Source organism: Dama dama, chromosome 20 (assembly GCF_033118175.1).
Source record: "Dama dama isolate Ldn47 chromosome 20, ASM3311817v1, whole genome shotgun sequence".
NCBI lineage: Eukaryota > Metazoa > Chordata > Mammalia > Artiodactyla > Cervidae > Dama > Dama dama.
This window is the reverse complement of record NC_083700.1, coordinates 67,667,139-67,687,487: the sequence shown is the minus strand read 5'-3', so window position 1 is coordinate 67,687,487 and position 20,349 is coordinate 67,667,139. Positions and strand designations below refer to the sequence as shown.

The window sequence follows — 20,349 nt, the reverse complement described above, 5'->3', positions numbered from 1 at the left end:
AATGGACTGGTTCAAAATTGGGAAAGGAGTACAACAAGGCTGTCTATTGTCACCCTGCTTATTTAACTTATATACAGAGTACATCAAGCAAAATGCTGGGCTGGATGAATCACAAGCTGGAATAAAGATTTCCAGGAGAAATATCTATAACCTCACATATGCAGATGATACCACTCTAATGGCAGAAAATGAAGAGAAACTAAAGAGCCTCTTGATGAGGGTGAAAGAGAAGACTGAAAAAGCTGGCTTGAAACTCAACATTCAAAAAACTAAGATCCAGTCCCATCGCTCCATAGCAAATAAAAGGGGAAAAAGTGGAAGCAGTGGTAGATTTTATTTTCTTGGGCTCCAAAATCACTATGGACAGTGACTGCAGCCATGAAACTAGAGATGGAGGGGTTAGAGCTGGAGCCCAGTGCGAGGCAGGACTTTCTCTCTGCTGAGTGGCTATCAATGTCCAATCAGGGGTGGGGTCTGAGCCCAAGCTGCTGGGGCTGACACCCTGAGGCTTGAGCCCAAGCTGGTCCTGTTCCCTTTCAGTCTGTCTTCCCCTCTGTCTGCACTGGGACCTTTGCCCTAGAGTGGGGAAGTGCTGAGGTAAGTGGGGCTTGTGAGGGCTCTCTGCTCACATTGTCTGCAGACGGAGGTCCCAGCTAGCTCTGACACACTGCCTGTGAAGGCGCCTACGACTGTTTTCTTTTTTTGGCTCAGACACAACCTGATGTGCAAGTCCCCCTTTGTCCCTCACAGCACGTCACTGTCCTCAGCCTCCACCGTTCCCACCCTTTTGTTGAACCACATCACTGGGCTACATGGACACTTGGCACATGATTGAGGATAAGCTGTGGTGGAGCCGCTGCTGTCCGAGACCTGAGAGCTACTTGAGATGTATTGCTTGAGTAAGTTCAGTTGTGGCTGCCACCCTCTCACCCAGGGTATGCCCAGGGGCTAGGTCATCTCTGCACACCACAGTCGAGTCTTCTACCCACTCATTGCTGCCCCAGATCCAATGATACATTGTGATGTGGAATGAGAAGGACCAAAGCCTTTGCTCAGCTTGTGTGCACGCTAAGGAAGTTATGGGAAACCCAGTAGCCACTAGATCATATCTCTCTCCACCCTGCCTCAGGGGCAAGCTAGCATGAGTGCTCCTCACAGCTATAGTCCAGGCTTCCCACAGCCATCCTGTTACCCCAGCAGTCCTGCAACCAGCGAAGAGGGCTTGTCTCCTCTGTATAGAAACCCAGGACAGGGGTGCTCAGTCTGTGGTCCTCATTGCTTATTTCACAGTTGTGTCCACTTGTGTGATCCTTCTTGTCCTCTGAGGTCCGCTCCCAGGAGCACACGACCTGCCCTGATTGCCTTTTTTCCCCCTTCCTACCCAATTATGTGTGTATCTTAATAGCCTTGGAGTCTTTCTACCAGTTTCCAGTGAAAATTGTCCCACATGTACATATATTTTGATGTGTTTGTTGGGGGAGGTGAGCTTCATGTCCTCTTACTATGCCATACTGATTGATCCCTTTTGGTAGTTTTTTTTTATTAAAAAAAAAAAAAAAAAAAAAAAACCTAAACAAAGACTTTATTTGTCCTCTTTATTTTCACTTCCATAGAAAAACCTTTAATCTAACAATGAACCCCAGGCTCTTTTTCTGGTAGGCAAAGACAATAGGACTTCTTATATGTCAAGAAACTATTTGGTGAAATACTTAATAATTGTTCCTTCTTTATAATTTGCTTATAAAAAGAAAAGGTAATATGTTACTTAGACTTATCTAGGTTCTAATTCTAACTGGTAAACAGTAACATGAACCTTATTCAGTTCAGTTGCTCAGTTGTGTCTGACTCTTTGTGACCCCATGGACTGCAGCACACCAGGCCTCCCTGTCCATCACCAACTCCCAGAGCTTACTCAAACTCATGTCCATCGAGTCGGTGATGCCATCCAACCATCTCATCTTCTGTCATCCCTTCTCCTCCTGCCTTCAATCTTTCCCAGCATCAGGGTCTTTTCTTTTCAAATGAGTCAGTTCTTCACATCAAGTGGCCAAAGTATTGGAGTTTCAGCTTCAACATCAGTCCTTCCAGTGGATATTCAGGACTGATTTCCTTTAGGATTGACTGGTTTGATCTCCTTGCTGTCCAAAGGACTCTTAAGAGTCTTCTCCAACACCACAATTCAAAAGCATCAATTTTTTGGTGTTCAGCTTTCTTTATAGTCCAACTCTCATATCCATACATTATTACTGGAAAAACCATAGCTTTGACTTGATGGACCTTTGTCAGCAAAGTAATGTCTCTGCTTTTTAATATGCAGTCTAGGTCGGTCATAGCTTTTCTTCCAAGGAGCAAGCATCTTTTAATTTCATGGCTGCAGTCACCATCTGCAGTGATTTAGGAGCCCAAGAAACTAAAGTCTGTCACTGTTTTCATTGTTTCCCTATCTATTTGCCATGAAGTGATGGGACTGGATGCCATGATATTAGTTTTCTTTATGTTGAGTTTTAAACCAGCTTTCTCACTCTCCTTTTTCACTTTTATCTAGAGTCCCTAACTCTAATTAGTAAATAATATTGTGATTCTAATTAGCTGCTTAATAAAATTTCAAAAGTAAAAATGATTAAAAAGCAACTATAAGGGTTTTTCTTTCTTTTGTATAATTTTATCTATCTAAGTAATTTAGAGACTTGCCTTTGAATAAACTGCTTTGTGTTTATTTTTCATTGCATCTCCTACCCAATGAGTTCTGGTGAGGTATACTCCCACCAGAAAAGACAGTAATCAATAATAAGAAGGATTTTGGAATGATTAATGTTAAAAATGTGACATTGACTTGGTCATGTAAATAGTAAAAGTTAAATATCTTCTATACCTGTTCTTACTCACCTGCAAGTCCTAAAAGAATGTAGGCCATAATGAACAGCATGAAGATCATGCAGCACAGCACATCTGTACAACTCCTAAAGATGAAGAGGAACAGTGAATTAAAAGGATCCTGAGAAGACTCACATAGCATCCGTTTTCCTCCCTCTTATGGACTAAACGTGTTTCCCCCAAGTCCTTGTGTTGAAACCTAATCCCCAAGGTGATGGTATTAGAAGGCGGGCAGGGGGCAGGGGAAGAATTAAAAGGGATACAAAATGACTAATGTTTACTGCAAAAAAATACATAGGAAGACATAAAAAAATAATTGGGCTTCCCTGGTGGCTTAGACGGTAAAGAATCTGCCTGCAATTCAGGTCACCTGGGTTTAATCCCCGGGTTGGGAATATTCCCTGGAGAAGGAAATGGCAACCCACTCCATTATTCTTGCCTGAAAAGACCCATGGACAGAGGAGCCAGGCAGACAACAGTCCATGGGATTGCAAAGAGTCAGACACAACTGAGTAACTGAACACACAAAAGATAATAACAACAGTGATATGCCTTTTTTATACTTAATAGTTCTAAAAGGTAGATCAGATGTATTTATGCAATCAAAGACTTAAACAGCAGAGAGTGATTATGGCTCCGTGATTAAAGAAGTTCCTCCAAAGCTGTCAGCATTTATTCTCTTGGTTCTTTATTTGTAAAATTTTTTAGAAGTTAGAGTACACTAACATCAAAAATTCTTTTATTTGAAATTATAATTTAAGCTATTTGATTTTATAATTTTCTCCTTCATGCTTCCCAGTACATGACATAATAAAAAAAAATAGCCATTTCCACTCCTCTCTCTCTCCATTATCTTTCTACGTGCACATATAAAGGGTACTCTGATTAAATAAAGGATTGACTACATAAGCTTTCTATGAGGAACAGAGTTGCAACTATTCAAACAACAATGTCTATAATGCATTACGAAATGAAGTGCTCTAAACTGTAATTTTCCAGCTATTCTGTAAGCTGGATATTGTGAAATGAGATTTAGAGAAAATTTGGCTCAGAGAGACATGGTAATTTTCTAAGGATCACAAGTCAAACCAGTATCCAGTAGGGAAACTCAGGTTTTCATCTAAAGTATTTCCTATTTCAAATATTAAATTTTGTTCAGCATGTAAGGGGTCTAGAAGGTCAAAACTTGTCTTAAAAGTAAGAAAAAATACAATCACTGTTGAAACTTAATGAAGACTCTATTAGGAAAGAGATAGATCAATGTATTTGACAGGATTAAAAGATGCACATGAGAATTTTCATGGCAAAAACTTCTTGTTCTAGGGGTTAGATGGATATGTTCCAATCTTTTAGCATAGACAGGATGAAGTTACGTCCTATTTTTAGTGGTGGTAATATCAATAATAATGAATAATAATTGTACAGTAACAGACAGAGTACTACCTTGTATATTGATAAAGCCCTGTTATACTTTTACTGCTTTCACTTACATAAGTTTGTGAGTTTCCTACCTTTGGGATTTTCAGGGTAGTGAGGTAAGTTGCCTTATATAAGGTCCATGAGAGAGCAGTTGCAGAGGCAGACAAACATCTAAGTCTCCTATGCCCAATCTTTTTCACTTAGTCATTATCCTAATATGATTACAACTTTCTAGAAAGACTCCAATTAGCCATATTGAAAACTCCACACACATCCTTATTACTCCACCTCACAACAGGAAATGGATCCATCATAGAGAAAGCTAATCGTGGTCAATTCAGAAAAAAACCATTACTTGTTTAAATCCAATTTCAACCCAGGAACTATGAGAATAATAAAAAGAGAGAGAGAAAAAAAGATAATCTAGATTTCTTTGTTAAACAATCATTGAAGGCAAAACCTGCTAGAGGGTGAGGAAAGGATCTGATTTATTTGCATTTTGACACATCCTACTCAAGATCAGTTCTCACCCTCTCAGGGCAGTTGCTAAATACCATGACACCTAAGAAAGCATGCCTGCAGACAAAGAACTAAGGAAGAGAAAACCAGAACACTGATAAGCTTTCACCAGAAGTCTTGAAGTTGTCAAAGCCCTTGTGTGTAATCACAACTACCAAGGAGAGAGTCAGAAGCGCCAGCCAGGTTGGCCTGTGTCCTGTAATATTATATGTATGATATGTTTGTATCTACATGGTTACATCATAGATAATATACATTATGATGCATGTTTATAATGACTATTATATAGCATTATAATGTTTCCTATTTATATTATGTAGTCAGCACAGGAAGAGGTAAACATACTAGAAAGATGAGTAAAAGAAACTTACCAATTAAAAAAAAATAAGGCACAAGGAAAGAAGCAGAGCCCAAAAGGAATTTTCTAAGAAATAAAACCCACAGTGCTTGGCTACTGGTCTTGATGAATGGCATCAATCATAGTTTTGGTCTATAGGGGGTTTTATAACAACAAGGGGGGTTTATACTACAATTTCTCTTTCTTTTTTGTACCAAGAACATGTCACAGCACCAGGGGCTACTGTGCACCCACACAACACTCTCTATCCACTCTCCTAGCAGTCTAGTCTCTCACCAGAGAGGGATATCAGTTCTCAGTAATTCACACCCTGAGATGTCTGGGGATTCTATTCTGGGACCAGGCAAGATAATGTATTCAAATCTACTTTCCTTTTCTGGACCACTGCCTTAGAGAAACAGCAGACTATACCACACACCATGGCCAGACTGGTTAATTTCATAGTATTTAAACATGGAAGAACTTGAAGAATTCAAGAGTTTCAAAAAGTAGGAAAGTTTTTCTAAATTAAAAATTCTTATTTCTGAATTTGTTCCTCTAGTGATTTCATTCCCTTCGTTGTTTACATTTTTTTTTCTTTTAAAATTAGGGGTGTGTGTGTGAGAGAGAGAGATATCTATTTCTTTTCACTTCTTATTTCTCTCCATATTCCCTGCTGGAAAAAAGTCACTGCTTAGAAAATTATTGGAAAATTGAATATAAAACATATAAAATATTGCTTGGGCACCATTTTTGGGAGTCAGCAACACAGCAGAAGCTTAATTCAAATTTTAGAAGTTATAAAGTGTCATCATTGTTTCTTTTTTGATTTCAAGGCATCTTTACAATCCCAATGTTCTGTGAAAAATGAGTTTTGTTTTTTTTTTTTTTTTAAAAACCAAATACTTAGTTCGGATATTTTTGAAGACTCTTAAGATAGGTATTGAGGTAACTGGCTGATACAAGCTCGTGGTTTAAAATCATTCTGAATCATATTCTAGTTAGAGGTCTGTCATAGCTGTACATTTTCCTCAGTTGGGTTCACTTTTACTTTTACAGTAAGTATAAAATAAGGACCAGTGTACTAATCTAAAAATGGATTACATCCCACTGGATCCTAGCAAGAAGATAGAAAGAATAGTTTATAGAGAAATATGCCTCAACCATCTCCCTTACCCTCCTTCTAAATCAAAGTCCAGTTTTTTCAAAAACAAGTTGCTCACACTCAGAGTTATTCAAAATACTCCTGGCATAAAAGAATTTTCAAAAGTTAAACTACAGATGTACCATTGCTATCTTATATGTATTTTTCCAAGTTACAGTTAAGAACAGGACCCCAGTTCTATACTCATTTGTAGACCTCCCTTTCCTTCCTAATTCTAACCTACAAGTATAGAATGCCTATAGTCACCTCAACTTAAACTCTTGGGCATTTCCTTTGACTTTCTCTTTTTCTTAGCTGATCTTTTTTTTTATATTCAATTAATAAGTTCTCTTGACTCCTTCTTTCTGACGTGTCTTTCATCCACGCCTTCCTTTCTATGCCTGTTGCCTGGATTCAGTCCACACTCTCTCATTCTCCCTTCTGACTGCTGCTGTGGTCCCTTTATTGGGCTCCTGCATGTAGTCTCTGCCTGATCCAATTTATTCTGCACATCACGGACATCACTGAGAGCAAACAAAGTCACTTCATTATTTTAAAAATTGCAACGCTTCTCCACTGCTTGTTTAATAATTTCCAAAGGTCTTAGCTTTATGTTTAAGAAAATACAATTCCAATCCTAGTTCAAGCCCCAGACTACCTTTCTAGTTTTCCTCCCCCTATTCATCTCCTGTGCTTCAACCAACTTGGACTTTTTCATTCACTGCATACATAATGAACTCTCCCTTGACGACATTCAGGGTTCTCTGCTCATGGTTACTTTAAGACTCATTCTACTAGGATACGATATGTCCCAATTTGCATGAAATAGCCAGGATTTATACCTATTATCCTGGAATAACAATCAACAATGCTCACTTTTACCATCAAAAGCACTCCAGTCTGGATCTCTACCCCATCTATTAAAATCCCATTCTTCATATAGTAGGATTCCCTTCATTTTCTGGGGCTGAATAACATTCCATTGTATGTATATGCCATACTTTTTTAACCCGTTCATCTGTCAATGAACATTTAATTATTTCCATATCTTGACTGTTGTGAGTTATGTTGCAGTGAACATCAGATACCTATTTGAGATCCTGATTTCAATTCTTTTAGACAACATGCAGTGAACTTGCAGATACACACTTGAGGTTCTGATTTCAACTCTTTTGGACAACATGAATAAACCTAGAGGACAGGACCTCATGCTAAGTGAAATAAACCAACCACTGAGAGACAAATAACTGTAGAATTCCACTAATTTGAGATGTCTAAAATAGTCAAATTCATAGAAACAGAAAGTAGAATGATGGCTGCCAGGGGCAGGGGCAAGGGGCAAATGGGGAGTTCTTATTCAATGGCTCTACGTTTTGATTATGCAAGACGAGTAAGTTCCAAAGGTCTGTAGTACGTTGTGTATATATTTTTAACATCACTGTATTGGGTACTTAATACTCTGTTAAGAGGGTAGGTCTTACATTAAGTGTTCTTAACACAGTTAAAAAAATAAAACAGCATGGAAGACATAATAATCACTGCAAGGCCTCAGTATATAGGAATGTATTTGTTCAAGGTCATGTGTTATTGAATTTAAAATTTTGCTATGAACAAGCTTAATATGGGTATTAAATAAGTGATTTAAATGCAAAAAATTGTTTCAGCTAAGAAAATTAAAATCCCAACTTTCAAATAAGTTAAAATGTCACCTCCTTCATGCAGTTTTCAGCTAAGAGATCCTTCTCAGCTCTGTAGACTCACACTTTGTACATCTTTAAGGCAATTATCTTTTAACTATTATAATCTAGTGCCTGCATGCTTTCACTCAGTCATGTCTGACTCTTTGTGGCACCATGGACTATAGTCCGCCAGGCACCTCTGTCCAAGGAATTCTCCAGACAAGAACACTGGAATGGGTAGCCATTTCTTTCTCCAAGGGATCTTCCCAAGCCAGGGATCAAACCCACATCTACTGAGTATCCTGCACTTCAGGTGGATTCTTTACTGCTGAGACATCAGGGAAGCCAATTATAATCTAGATGGGGGTGCAAACTACAGCCCATGGGCCAAATCTGGCCTGCTCCCAGCTTTTGTAGGCTTTTTGTGAGCTAAGAATGGTTTTTACTTTTAAAAAATAGTTTTAAAAATCAAGAGTATTTTGTGTTATAAGAATTATACAAAATTCAAATCTCAGTGTCCATAAATACAGATTTTTGGAAAATAGCTACATGCACATACATATATATGGTCTATGCCTACTTTTGTGCCACAATGGCTGAGGAGTCACAACAGAAACCATCCGGCCTGCGCAGCCTAAAATTTACTACCTAGATTTTTATAGAAAAGGTTTGCTGACCTCTGATCTAGGCCATAATGTCCTTTTACAACACCAGTTAAGCACAGAGTGTTGTGTGCTACAGACAGATTGCAATCTATGTCCTATGAATGATTAGTAAGACATACCTGTAACTAACAGGCTAATACATCATAAGCAGGCTCTGGTGAAACTCAAAGTGCTGTATTTCAAATTTCAGATCTTCTTTTCTGGAAGGGGATAAGGCCTATATAGTGAATATGTGTCTAAGGATTTAATTTTTGGGTTAAGCTTTAGTCTGCTACCTAGACATTTCAATCTCCAATAAAATAAATCATAAAAAAATTAAATTCAATTCAGAGGTAATAAGAGAGTTTTGTTTCTTAAGTTTACACTTTAGTTCCACACTAGTTCTTCTTTCCTACAACTGTCATTCTGCCTCTTTTTTTCAGGGACAGCTTTCTATCTTCATTCAGAAACTGATTCATTTACTAGTTTTCTTTGTGACAGCTGAAATTCCAATGATATCAACCATCCTGAAAGGTCATTAATACCAACCATTAGAGCAAGAATGGAGGTCTTAAAAGTCATTTTTCTCTGACAGATCATCCGTTCATGCCTAATGAGTCAGGTTAGGGACTGTCCACTGCCCATGAATTCAGTCTGAATTCTGAAACCTGACATGGCTGCATTGATAATCCACAGTTTAGAAGCACTTCTCCTCTGTGGTTCAGTTGGCACCTGCATGATGCCATTAAGTCATCCATTACCTCTCAGTTTCTTACTGCAGAAGTCTGTTCCAGAAAATTGAACGGTTGCTTCACTTCCCAGAGGCTTTATTAAAAGACAGTTAATTTGGGGGCCATTCTCTAAGCTCCACCGAGATACTTGGCAAACTGCAGAATGTGGCTTGAATTAAATCAAGCTAAATGATGCTTAGTCAGCAGACTCAAAACATTTGGGAAGCTATGTGAGGTACAGTTCTGTGTAAGTTAAAAAATTCTTCTATTCTTCCACTCTTCACTATTAATGGAGAATCTAGTGATTGGTGATAAGAGCATTTTCTAAGAGTTGTGTTTGAAGGAGTTAACTGTAACCTTCCCCTTTCCCTCCAGCTTCTCTTTTTTCCCAGACATACTGTCTAAAAGTTCTCTGCTGTTCTACTCCCACAGCTTTAGAAAATACCATATATACCATTTGGGTGTGTGTGTGAAAGTTGAGGTTTTAGAAATAAGCAAATTACACCAGCCATTTCTACAAGCATGATAAAAGGTTAAAAATTATCTTGAAGAATTACACTGTTAAATAATCAGAAAATAGGAAGGCACAACGAGCTTTTAATCACATGAACTCATATTTTCAGGTGTTCAAACTAAATACAAGCATTTTCATTTTCTTAAAAAAAATTTAAGAATGACTTTACAGTTATGTTTACTTTAAATGATAATTTTGACACCCAATCATTGAGAAGAGAGTGTTAGTTTTATGGGACTATCATTTTTTAGTACATGTTAAACTGTTGCTGAAAATGAAATATACCAAATAGCATAACACCCTAAGAAATCATACAATGATACTGGTAATTTCTTTTGAATTGATTAGAATATTTAAGATGATATTTCAGTATTGTACCTGCATTATTTAGTTCTTTTGGATAACTGAATCTTAAAAGCTTCCCCTATCCTCTATTTCTCCTATATTGTTTGCACTTGGGTTTCCAATGTCTTTAGACAGTAGCTTTAACTGGTTATAATTTATATTTTCTATCTGTAAAAGGGAAATAAAACTTCATTTTTAAATACAGAAGTTTAAGTGATGTCTATATAAATGTCTCTTTTGTTTAAAATGGAATAAGGTCAGACAAAATTGATCTTACTATATTATTCATCATCTTTGTAAGACCTGCATTATAGTTAAGAATGTGTCAGTGAGAGGAAACCACATAGAAAATTGCTAGTAAAGTGAACACTAGATCATAGTTATTGCCCACGGTACAACTGATATCATCAAAGAGGTCCTAGGAGAACCAGCTTAGAACAGCCTTGGGAATTGGTCCAAAAGTTTATAGACACTCTGTAACAGTTTGGAGGAGGAAATGGTTACCCACTCCAGTATACTTGCCTGGGAAATCCCATGGACAGAGGAGCCTGGCAGGCTACAGTCCATGGGATCACAAAAGAGTCGGACACGACTTAGTGACTGAGAACGCACATATATCAGTTCAAAATGCTCTTTAATCTTCTTGGAATAGGTTAGCATCCTTCTACACAGAAACACAGAGTAGGTGCTCAAGAATATTTGTTTAAACAGTGAATTTCTGAAAGTTCTCATGACTGGGATAGCTACAAAAATTCTGCTATTAAAATTTTTTAAAAAGTCATACTTCCTTAAATATTATGATAAACAGTTAATATTTTTAGTAATCAAAGACCTACATCTTAAAATGAAAAGATTACTATTTGTCACCCAAAATTTTAATAATGAAAAAAGGTACCTACAGATGATGGGCACATCAGAAAATTATGTGCCCTCTAGTAATTTCTTTTCTAGTAATTTATAGCATGGAAATATGTATTGAAGAAGCAAGAATTAATTTGTAAGGATTTAAAACACTGTTTAAACTAAAGAAAATTTGGAAATAATTTTTAGAATAATAATTACATGAAAACATGGTCATAACATATTGAGAAAAATAGGTTATAAAACTTATGTGTAATATATGTATAGATATACAAACATATATGTAAATGCTTAATAATATAAAAAAGGATACAATAAAAGGCTAGCAGCCACTATCTCAAGGTGGTATGATTTTACGTGATTTTGTTTTTCTTCCTTTGCTTTTTCTCTTTTTTTCAAAACTGTCACAATGAGCACAAATTGCATTTATAATAGAAACAAAAATATAAGACACATAGATTGTATTTGACAATTATAAATAGATTGCTGACTTATTTTATTATACAAATTTCTTTCTGATCCCCTCAAAATAAGCTTAAAAACTGATCTTCTGCTCTTTAACTTTTTTCTTAATCATTATTGACTAAAATTCAAAACACATTTTTATTGCCTTTAAGCAAAAATGGTTACTAAAATAGTCTGTGACAGACTGTCTTCTGATTAATCTTTCTTATTGCTCAAACATTTCTAAATGGGGATGGAATTGAAAACACACATCCATAAATGCCTCAATAAACTTCTTACAGATCAGACTTTTGTTTCACAGTAATGAACATCTCACCAACTTTATAAGACACAGACCCCTGCGTCTTGTTTGAATCACTGCATATATGAAAACAGAGTTGGCCTTTTAACCTTCACTCATCAAGTCTCTCTGATTTGATGGTATGTCTCTCTTTTGCCATTTTCTTTATATCTATTTAGCAAATCTGGATAATAAAAATCCTTTTTTATTTTCCTTAAAATAATATGTATTCAGTGGTGATCTTGGAGCTTTGCCTCTGCTTAGAATGTTTATTAGCTCTCTATACTAATTTTAAGCAGGTTGTCCTATAGTTACCCTAGAGCTTTTGGAACATGAAATGAAAATTTAGTTTTGGAAATTAATTTAGCAAGGCAATTACCTCAGTCAAAAAACATTTTATACTTATAATCATTCAAGTGTCCATTAGATAAAAGAATAAATTTTAAATAATTTTAGGTAAGACTATCAAGGAATCTAACTGTGGTACTGGATAAGACTCTTGAGAGTCCCTTGGACTGCAAGGAGATCCAACCAGTCCATCCTAAAGGAGATCAGTCCTGAATATTCACTGGAAGGACTGAAGCTGAAGCTGAAACTCCAATATTTTGGCCACCTGATGTGAAGTACTGACTCATTGGAAAAGACACTGATGCTAGAAAAGATTGAACGCGAGAGAAGGGGATGACAGAGGATGACAGGTTGGATGGCATCACCGACTCAATGAACATGAGTTTGAGTAAACTCCAGGAATTGGTGATGGACAGGGAAGCCTGGCGTGCTGCAGTCCACGGGGTCTCAAAGAGTCGGACACGACTGAGTGACTGAACTAACTGATACAAGGAGCTGGAAATAGTAGGTACATTAAGAAGGGGGACTGTGTGTCTGAGAAGAGATGAGGTAGACCTAATTTTTACTGCATATCCTTTTGTAACTTAAACTGTGTATCAAACATATGTATTACTCTAATCAAAAACAATTTTTATAAGAGAAAATCATTTGAGTATTGATTTGGCATATCTGAGAAACAGAAATAACCTGGGAAGTAACATCAACTATTAACCATTAAAATGAATACAGTAGGAAACAAAATAAACTTAATGTACTAGAAACTAAACTATAAACTATATAGATATAAAGTCATTAGACACATTCCACAAGTAAAATCCTTAACTGCGATATAAATTTACCTATTTATCTTGATTGAAAGATTGAATTTTGGCCATTAATGATTTACATCATACCTGTAGAAAACAAGGTTTCTCCCATCATAAACATTTTTTTTTAACTTAGAATTTGTTTTGGCAATAATTTCAGCTTTTAAAGGAAGACAAACACAACGTGACATCTTGGGTTTAAATAATATCTGGTATCACTATACTAGTATGTTGTTGGTAATTTTTACTTTGAAATGGGAGGTCTGCTGACTTTAGGAAGAAAATTAACAATTTGTGAGATGGTAGTTTTCGTTACATGTCCAAAGCAAAGAAGCCTAGATATTCAACATGTGTCCAGTGAATGAAGGAGTGAAAGTGTTACTTGAACATCAGACATTAGTACATTGTAGACATTTTTAAAATGTATAAAACTGCTGTGTCCCTCTGTTCTCAAATTATTTGGCAAAAAGGGAAATTCCGACCATTTATCTAGAGCCTGAAGTACTACATGAATTGCTCATTCTTTTCTGTAAATATCTGCTAGTACATTTTATTCTACAAGATGTTTATTTTACAACAAAGCATTACTAATAAGAATAGGGTGAGTGAGTGAGTGAGTGAGTGAGTGAAGTCACTCAGTTGTGTCCGAGTCTTTGCAACCCCATGAACTTTAACCTGCCAGGCTTCTCCATCCATGGGATTTTCCAGGCAAGTATACTGGAGTGGGTTGCCATTTCCTTCTCCAGGGGATCTTCCGGACTCAGGAATGGATTCTGGGTCTCCCACACTAAAGGCAGACTGTACCATCTGAGCCACCAGGGAAGCCCAAGAACAGGGTGATTGCTATTAATTTTAAAGGGGACTTCATTAAACTTTTTAGGGTTTAAGATAAAACAATGTTTTCTAAATGTTTATTGCTTTGCACTTACTAAATACAGTCTCTGTGTAATCCAATAGAAATCTGAACCTAACTGTATCAGTTTAAAATGTGTTCAGTTGCAAATACCAGAAAATTTACACCAGAAACAGTGGCTTAAATTGCAAAGAATTTGTTTCACACATGAAGTTCTGCAATTGGAAGTCCTGAGCTAGTGTCTTGTCATTCAGTGATGCCATTAGCAACCTAAGGAACTCATTTCCTCTTTCTGCCCCCTCTCATCTGCAGCTTGTAAGGATTTATCATCATGTTTGTACCTCATATCACAAGTTGACTGCAGTACTCAAGACACCTGTATCTATTCAATAAAGCTTTGTCTTATTATTGAGAAAAGAAGGTCCCTCCTAGAAGACTTGCCCTTGAGCTCACAGGCTTGAACTGTGTCTCATGGCCATTCCCGCCTGGAAAGGGGTTAGGAAAATTGACTGTTTGACTTTTCAACTTCTACAGTAAAAGAGACAAGGCAGAAGATGGTATGGAATGGATGTTCAGGGAGACAAATTACAGAATATACCATGCTTGCTAGTGAGATTCATTTAAACAATCATAAAAATAATAAGGCTTTCCTATTCTAATAATTTTTAGACAACCCAAATGGATTACACCAAAGAATGTTTTTCTCTGTGACTATCATTATTAAATATTAAATATGTTTTATAAGAACATATTTTATAATATATGTTTTATATAACATATGTTTTATAATAACATATAAAAACTGAATATTGTATATTCTCACAGAATTCAAGTAGTCAAAATGAGATTCATTTCCCAGGTTAGCATATTCTAGAGCTGATAACAGTAAAATAGGAAGTTACAACATCTTATTTCTGAATAATTTTACATGTTATATTCAAGAAATTAAATAATTCTTGACAGTTGTGTTCAGTGGGAGACTGAAATTTAAATCCAGCCATAGTAAATGTATGAATTCACAGTTGTCCTAAGCTAAATATTGAAATAAAAGTTTTTGTTAAGTTAATATATTTTAAAAAATCATTAGACATAAAATAGATCACAAACTATACCAATAAGTCTCTTTCATTTCAACAAGAGATACTCAGAATGGTATCTTAATAATAAGTCTGGAAGACATTAGGCAATTCTGTCCAGGAACTGTCTGTTTTTTTAATATAACAAAGTATTACAATATATACATAATGGTTCTCAGTTCTTACTACTATCCTCTTTCCCATCATTCTGAGATAAAAATGGAGGACCCATATTTTCCCCCAGATATAAGTCCTTCTTCCTCAGAGTTTCAAAAACCTCCCTACCAACTTTTCCAATAGCTATTTGTTAACTGTCCACTATTTGCTACTAAGGTAAGATATGTATATGTGTGTGTATGGCGGGGGTGGGGACGGGGGTGGCGTGGAGTACAGCATGAGGAGGTAAGTCAAAACTGTTGGAGAGGAAGGAGACATAAAGCCAAAAAAAAAAAAAAAAGAATACAACTCTCGCCCTTAAATACTCTAGTTTCATGGTATAAAAAAGATAAAAACATCTAAAAGATTAACATTAAAAATAAATACTGTCTAAAATGTAGAAGTAAAAGTAAGTACTACAATTAGGAAGAATCTAGATGGTTAGACTAGAAAAAGCTCAATGTGAGTTAGAATATAGGAGACACTTTAATTACAAGGGATGAATAAAATTCTGAATTATGGACATTTTTGACTGGCTGGTAAGAGAGGTCCATTCTAGGCAAAAGGAAGTACAAGAACAATGATGCAAAATTAAGTGCATGGCTGATGGAAATGAGAAAGAGGTCAGGTTAGTTGGAATTCTTTTTCAGTAGAAGTTATAAAACAGATCAGCAATATTGTAAAGTAATTAGCCTCCAACTAATAAAAATAAATGAAAAAAAATTAAAGATATTAAAAAGTTAAAAAAAAACCCAGATCAGTTAGTGTCATAGAATCAAAAGAAAGAAACTCATTATTTTATTTTCATAATATCTGTTGGCACCTATTCTGTACCAGGTACTACAGTACATACTATAAATACAATAGTGAACCAGAAAAATACGGTACCTTCTCTCATGAAACCCACAATTTAATATGGTTACTAGCCATAAATAAGTAAAGGTCAACAAATAAGATAATGACAGATTTATGGTAGTGACGTAAGTGCTAGGAAGGAAATAAACATGATATTATAAAAGAGTATAATAAGGACACCATGAAAGAGTAGGAAGAACTCTGAAAAGATTGTTGGGTGGCATACTTTTTTGATTAAAATTCACATGGAACCAAAAAAGACTTTGAATAACCAAAACAATCTTGAGAAAGAACAAAGCTGGAGGAATTTACTTCCTGATGTCAAACCATGCTACTATAAAGCTATAGTATTCAAAACAGTATGCTACTGGCATACAGACACATACATAAATGGAGCACAATTGAGAGCCCAGAAATAACCCCCCCCCCAATCAATGGTCAACAAACAATTGATAAGGGAGCCAATATCACACAATGAGAAAAAAGATAGCCTCTTCAATGAATGGTGTTGTGAAAATGAAATAGCCACAAACAAACAAATAAAAATTTGACTCCTACCTTACACCACTCACAAAAATTAACTCAAAATGGATTAAAAACTTAAATGTAGGTCCTGAAATTATAGAACTCTAAAAGAAATAAGGAAAATGGCTTCTTGACCTTGGCCTCAGTGACAATTTTTAAGATATAACATCAAAAACACAAGCAACAGAGGCAAAAATAAGTGGGACGACATCATGCTGAAAAGCTTCACCACAACAAGTGAAACCATCAGCAAGGTGAAAAGGCAACATACAAAATGGGAGACAATATTTGCAAATCATACATCAAGCGTGGGTTAGCATCCAAAAAATATAAAGAAACTCATACAATTCAAAAGCGAATCCAAACAACCCAATTAAAAACGAGCAGAGGATCTAAGTAGACATTTTTTCAAAGAAGATATAAAGATGGCCAACATATATGTGAAAAAGTGTTCAACATTATTAATTGTCAAGCAAATGCAAACCAAAACCACAGTGAATTTACCACCTTACACCTATTAGAATGGCTACCATCAAAAAGTCAAAATATAAGTGTTGCCAAGAATTTCGGAGAAAAAAAGAAAAGAATTTGGAGGAAAGGGATCCCTTGTGCACTACTGATGAGGATGTAAATTGGTACAGCCACTGTGGAAAACAGTATGGACGTTCTTGAAAATATTAAAAATAGAACTACCATATGATTTGATAATCTCACTTGGGGGTATAAATCCAAAGGAAATGAAACAGGATCTTGAAAAAATATCTGCACTGCCAAGTTCACTGCAGTATCAGTCATACTAGCAAAGTATGTATGTAGTGAAGTTTTCATACATGGAAACAATCTATCTGTTGACAAATGAATGAAGATCTGGTATAATTTTATACAGTGGAACACATTCAGCTGTCAGAAAGAAGGAAAACCTGCCATTTGTTACCTAATGGATGGAGCTTGAGGATGTCATGCTAAGTGAGATAGTGTAGAACAAATACTGTCAGATCAGTTCAGTTCAGTTCAGTTCAGTTGCTCTGTCGTGTCTGACTCTTCGCAAACCCATGAATCGCAGCATGCCAGGCCTCCTGTTCATCACCAACTCCCAGAGTTTACCCAAACTCATGTCCATCAAGTTGGTGATGCCATCCAGCCATCTCATCCTCTGTTGGCCCCTTCTCTTCCTGTCCCCAATCCCTCCCAGCATCAGCATCTTTTCCAGTGAGTCAACTCTTCGCATCAGGTGGCCAAAGTATTGGAGTTTCAGCTTCAGCATCAGTCTTTCCAGTGAACATCCAGGACTGGTCTCCTTTAGGATGGACTGGTTGGATCTCCTTGCAGTCCAAGGGACTCTCAAGAGTCTTCTCCAACACCATAGTTCAAAAGCATCAATTCTTCGGCGCTCAGATTTCTTCACAGTCCAACTCACATCCATACATGACCACTGGAAAAACCATAGCCTTGACTAGCAGACCTTTGTTGACAAAGTAATGTCTCTGCTTTTTAATATGCTGTCTAGGTTGGTCATAACTTTCCTTCCAAGGAGTAAGCGTCTTTTAATTTCATGGTTGCAATCACCATCTGCAGTGATTTTGGAGCCCCCAAAAATAAAGTCAGCCACTGTTTCCACTGTTTCCCCATCTATTTCCCATGAAGTGACAGGACCAGATGCCATGATCTTAGTTTTCTGAATGTTGAGCTTTAAGCCAAATTTTTCACTCTCCTCTTTCACTTTCATCAAGAGGTTTTTTAGTTCCTCTTCTCTTTCTGCCGTAAGGGTGGTGTCATCTTCGTATCTGAGGTTATTAATATTTCTCTCAGCAATCTTGATTCCAGCTTGTGCTTCATCCAGCCCAGCGTTTCTCATGATGTACTGTGCATATAAGTTAAATAAGCAGGGTGAAAAGATACAGCCTTGACATACTCCTTTTCCTATTTGGAACCAGTCTGTTTTTCCATGTCCAGTTCTAACTGTTGCTTCCTGACCTGCATACAGGTTTCTCAAGAGGCAGGTCAGGTGGTCTGGTATTCCCATCTCTTTCAGAATTTTCCACAGTTTATTGTGATCCACACAGTTGAAGGCTTTGGCATAGTCAATAAAGCAGAAATAGATGTTTTTCTGGAACTCTCTTGCTTTTTCGATGATCCAGCAGAGGTTAGCAATTTGATCTCTGGTTCCTCTGCCTTTTCTAAAACCAGCTTGAACATCTGGAAGTTCACAGTTCACATATTGCTGAAGCCTGGCTTGGAGAATTTTGAGCATTACTTTACTAGCATGTGAGATGAGTGCAATTGTGAGGTAGTTTGAGCATTCTTTGGCATTGCCTTTCTTTGGGATTGGAATGAAAACTGACCTTTTCCAGTCCTGTGGCCACTGCTGAGTTCTCCAAATTTGCTGGCATATTGAGTGCAGCACTTTCACAGCATCATCTTTCAGGATTTGAAATAGCTCAACTGGAATTCCATCACCTCCACTAGCTTTGTTCATAGTGATGCTTCCCAAGGCCCACTTGACTTCACACTCCAGGATGTTTGACTCTAGGTGAGTGGTCACACCATCATGATTATCTCGGTCATGAAGATCTTTTTTGTACAGTTCTTCTGTGTATTCTTGCCACCTCTTCTTAATATCTTCTGCTTCTGTTAGGTCCATACCATTTCTGCCCTTTATTTGTGTACAACAAATACTACATGATATCACTTATTTATCTAAAAATGGTGAACTCTTGGAAACCAAGTAGAATTGTGGTTACTGGGGGTTTGGGGGTAAAAGAATGGGGAAATGTTGGTCAAAAAGTATAAACTTGCAGCTAGAAAATAAAAATGTTCCGGAGATCTAATGGACAGCCTAGGGATTAAAGTCAATACAGTACTCTATTATATACTTCAAAGTTTCTAAGAGACTAGTCTTAAATGTTCTTACCACAAGAAAGAAATGGTAATCATGAGATAGGCTGGAAGTGTTAGCTAATCATTTACAACATTTAAGTGTAACTTAGACAATGTCATATATCAATTATATCCCAATAAAGCTAGACTGAAGAAATAAAGAGATTGTGGGAGTTATTTATTAAGCAGAAGAAACAACAAATGCAAAGATCCTGAGGGCAGGTGAGACCAGGGTTGCCCTGTGATCTGACAGATGGTCAGTATGAACAAAACATAGAGGAAAAAGGGAGATAGCAATACAAGAGGAGGTCGGTACAGCAGAATGACTGATCAGTCCTCAGTTTGGACATGTCCATCAGGGAAATCCACAGTTACAGTATCTTATGTCTAAGGACTTGATGGTTTATGACTCATTTGGGCATATATTATCTCATTTGGATCATTAAAACACCTCTGTAAAGTTGACACAAAAGCTAACATATCATTTTACAAATTAGGTAACTACTGACTACAATTTCAGCTTATTTTTGACTGGAAGTTCTTCAATAGAGGGTGATAAATCAAAAGCAGAAACTTAGTTACATATATTTGGCACTAGAATGGAGGATGAATTAGAATAAAGTATGTGGTGAATGCAGAAGGATGAGAGATAGGGAAATGAGGGCTGAAACAGAGCAGTGGCAAGACAGAAGAGAATGAAACCACAGCCAGTTCTGCTTCACAGCATCACCGGCCTCCCACGCACATCTGTTTTCCTGGGTCGCCAGGATACTGTGATGATAAATGCCACAGCATGAAGAGAGTTTACAGTTCCACAAAGATTCTTCATGGACTGAAATAGATGTGAATGAATTTCTCCCTAACAGTTTCTAACACAGAGGGAGAAAGGATGCTCACAAATCTTTGAGCATCAAACCTTATATTTATCTCTCCTATGGTCTTCAAAGCACTCTGTTCCTCTTTTTTATTGTATCAACTTGATACAAATGTATTTTCTCTGAGCTTTGGGAGGCCAAAGATCTTATTTTTCATTTTCTGGTG

The 20,349-nt window shown here is 36.8% G+C and overlaps 1 protein-coding gene across 1 annotated transcript in view; it reads right to left on the bottom strand.

Moving 5' to 3' along the window:
• The window catches only part of SLC44A5 (solute carrier family 44 member 5), a 148,477-nt gene that overhangs the window by 118,258 nt on the left and 9,870 nt on the right, over positions 1–20,349 (bottom strand). Inside the window, exon 2 of the mRNA XM_061168455.1 lies at positions 2,887–2,960. Coding sequence (XP_061024438.1) covers positions 2,887–2,960 — 74 coding nt within the window. The remainder of the gene's footprint in view (positions 1–2,886; positions 2,961–20,349) is intronic.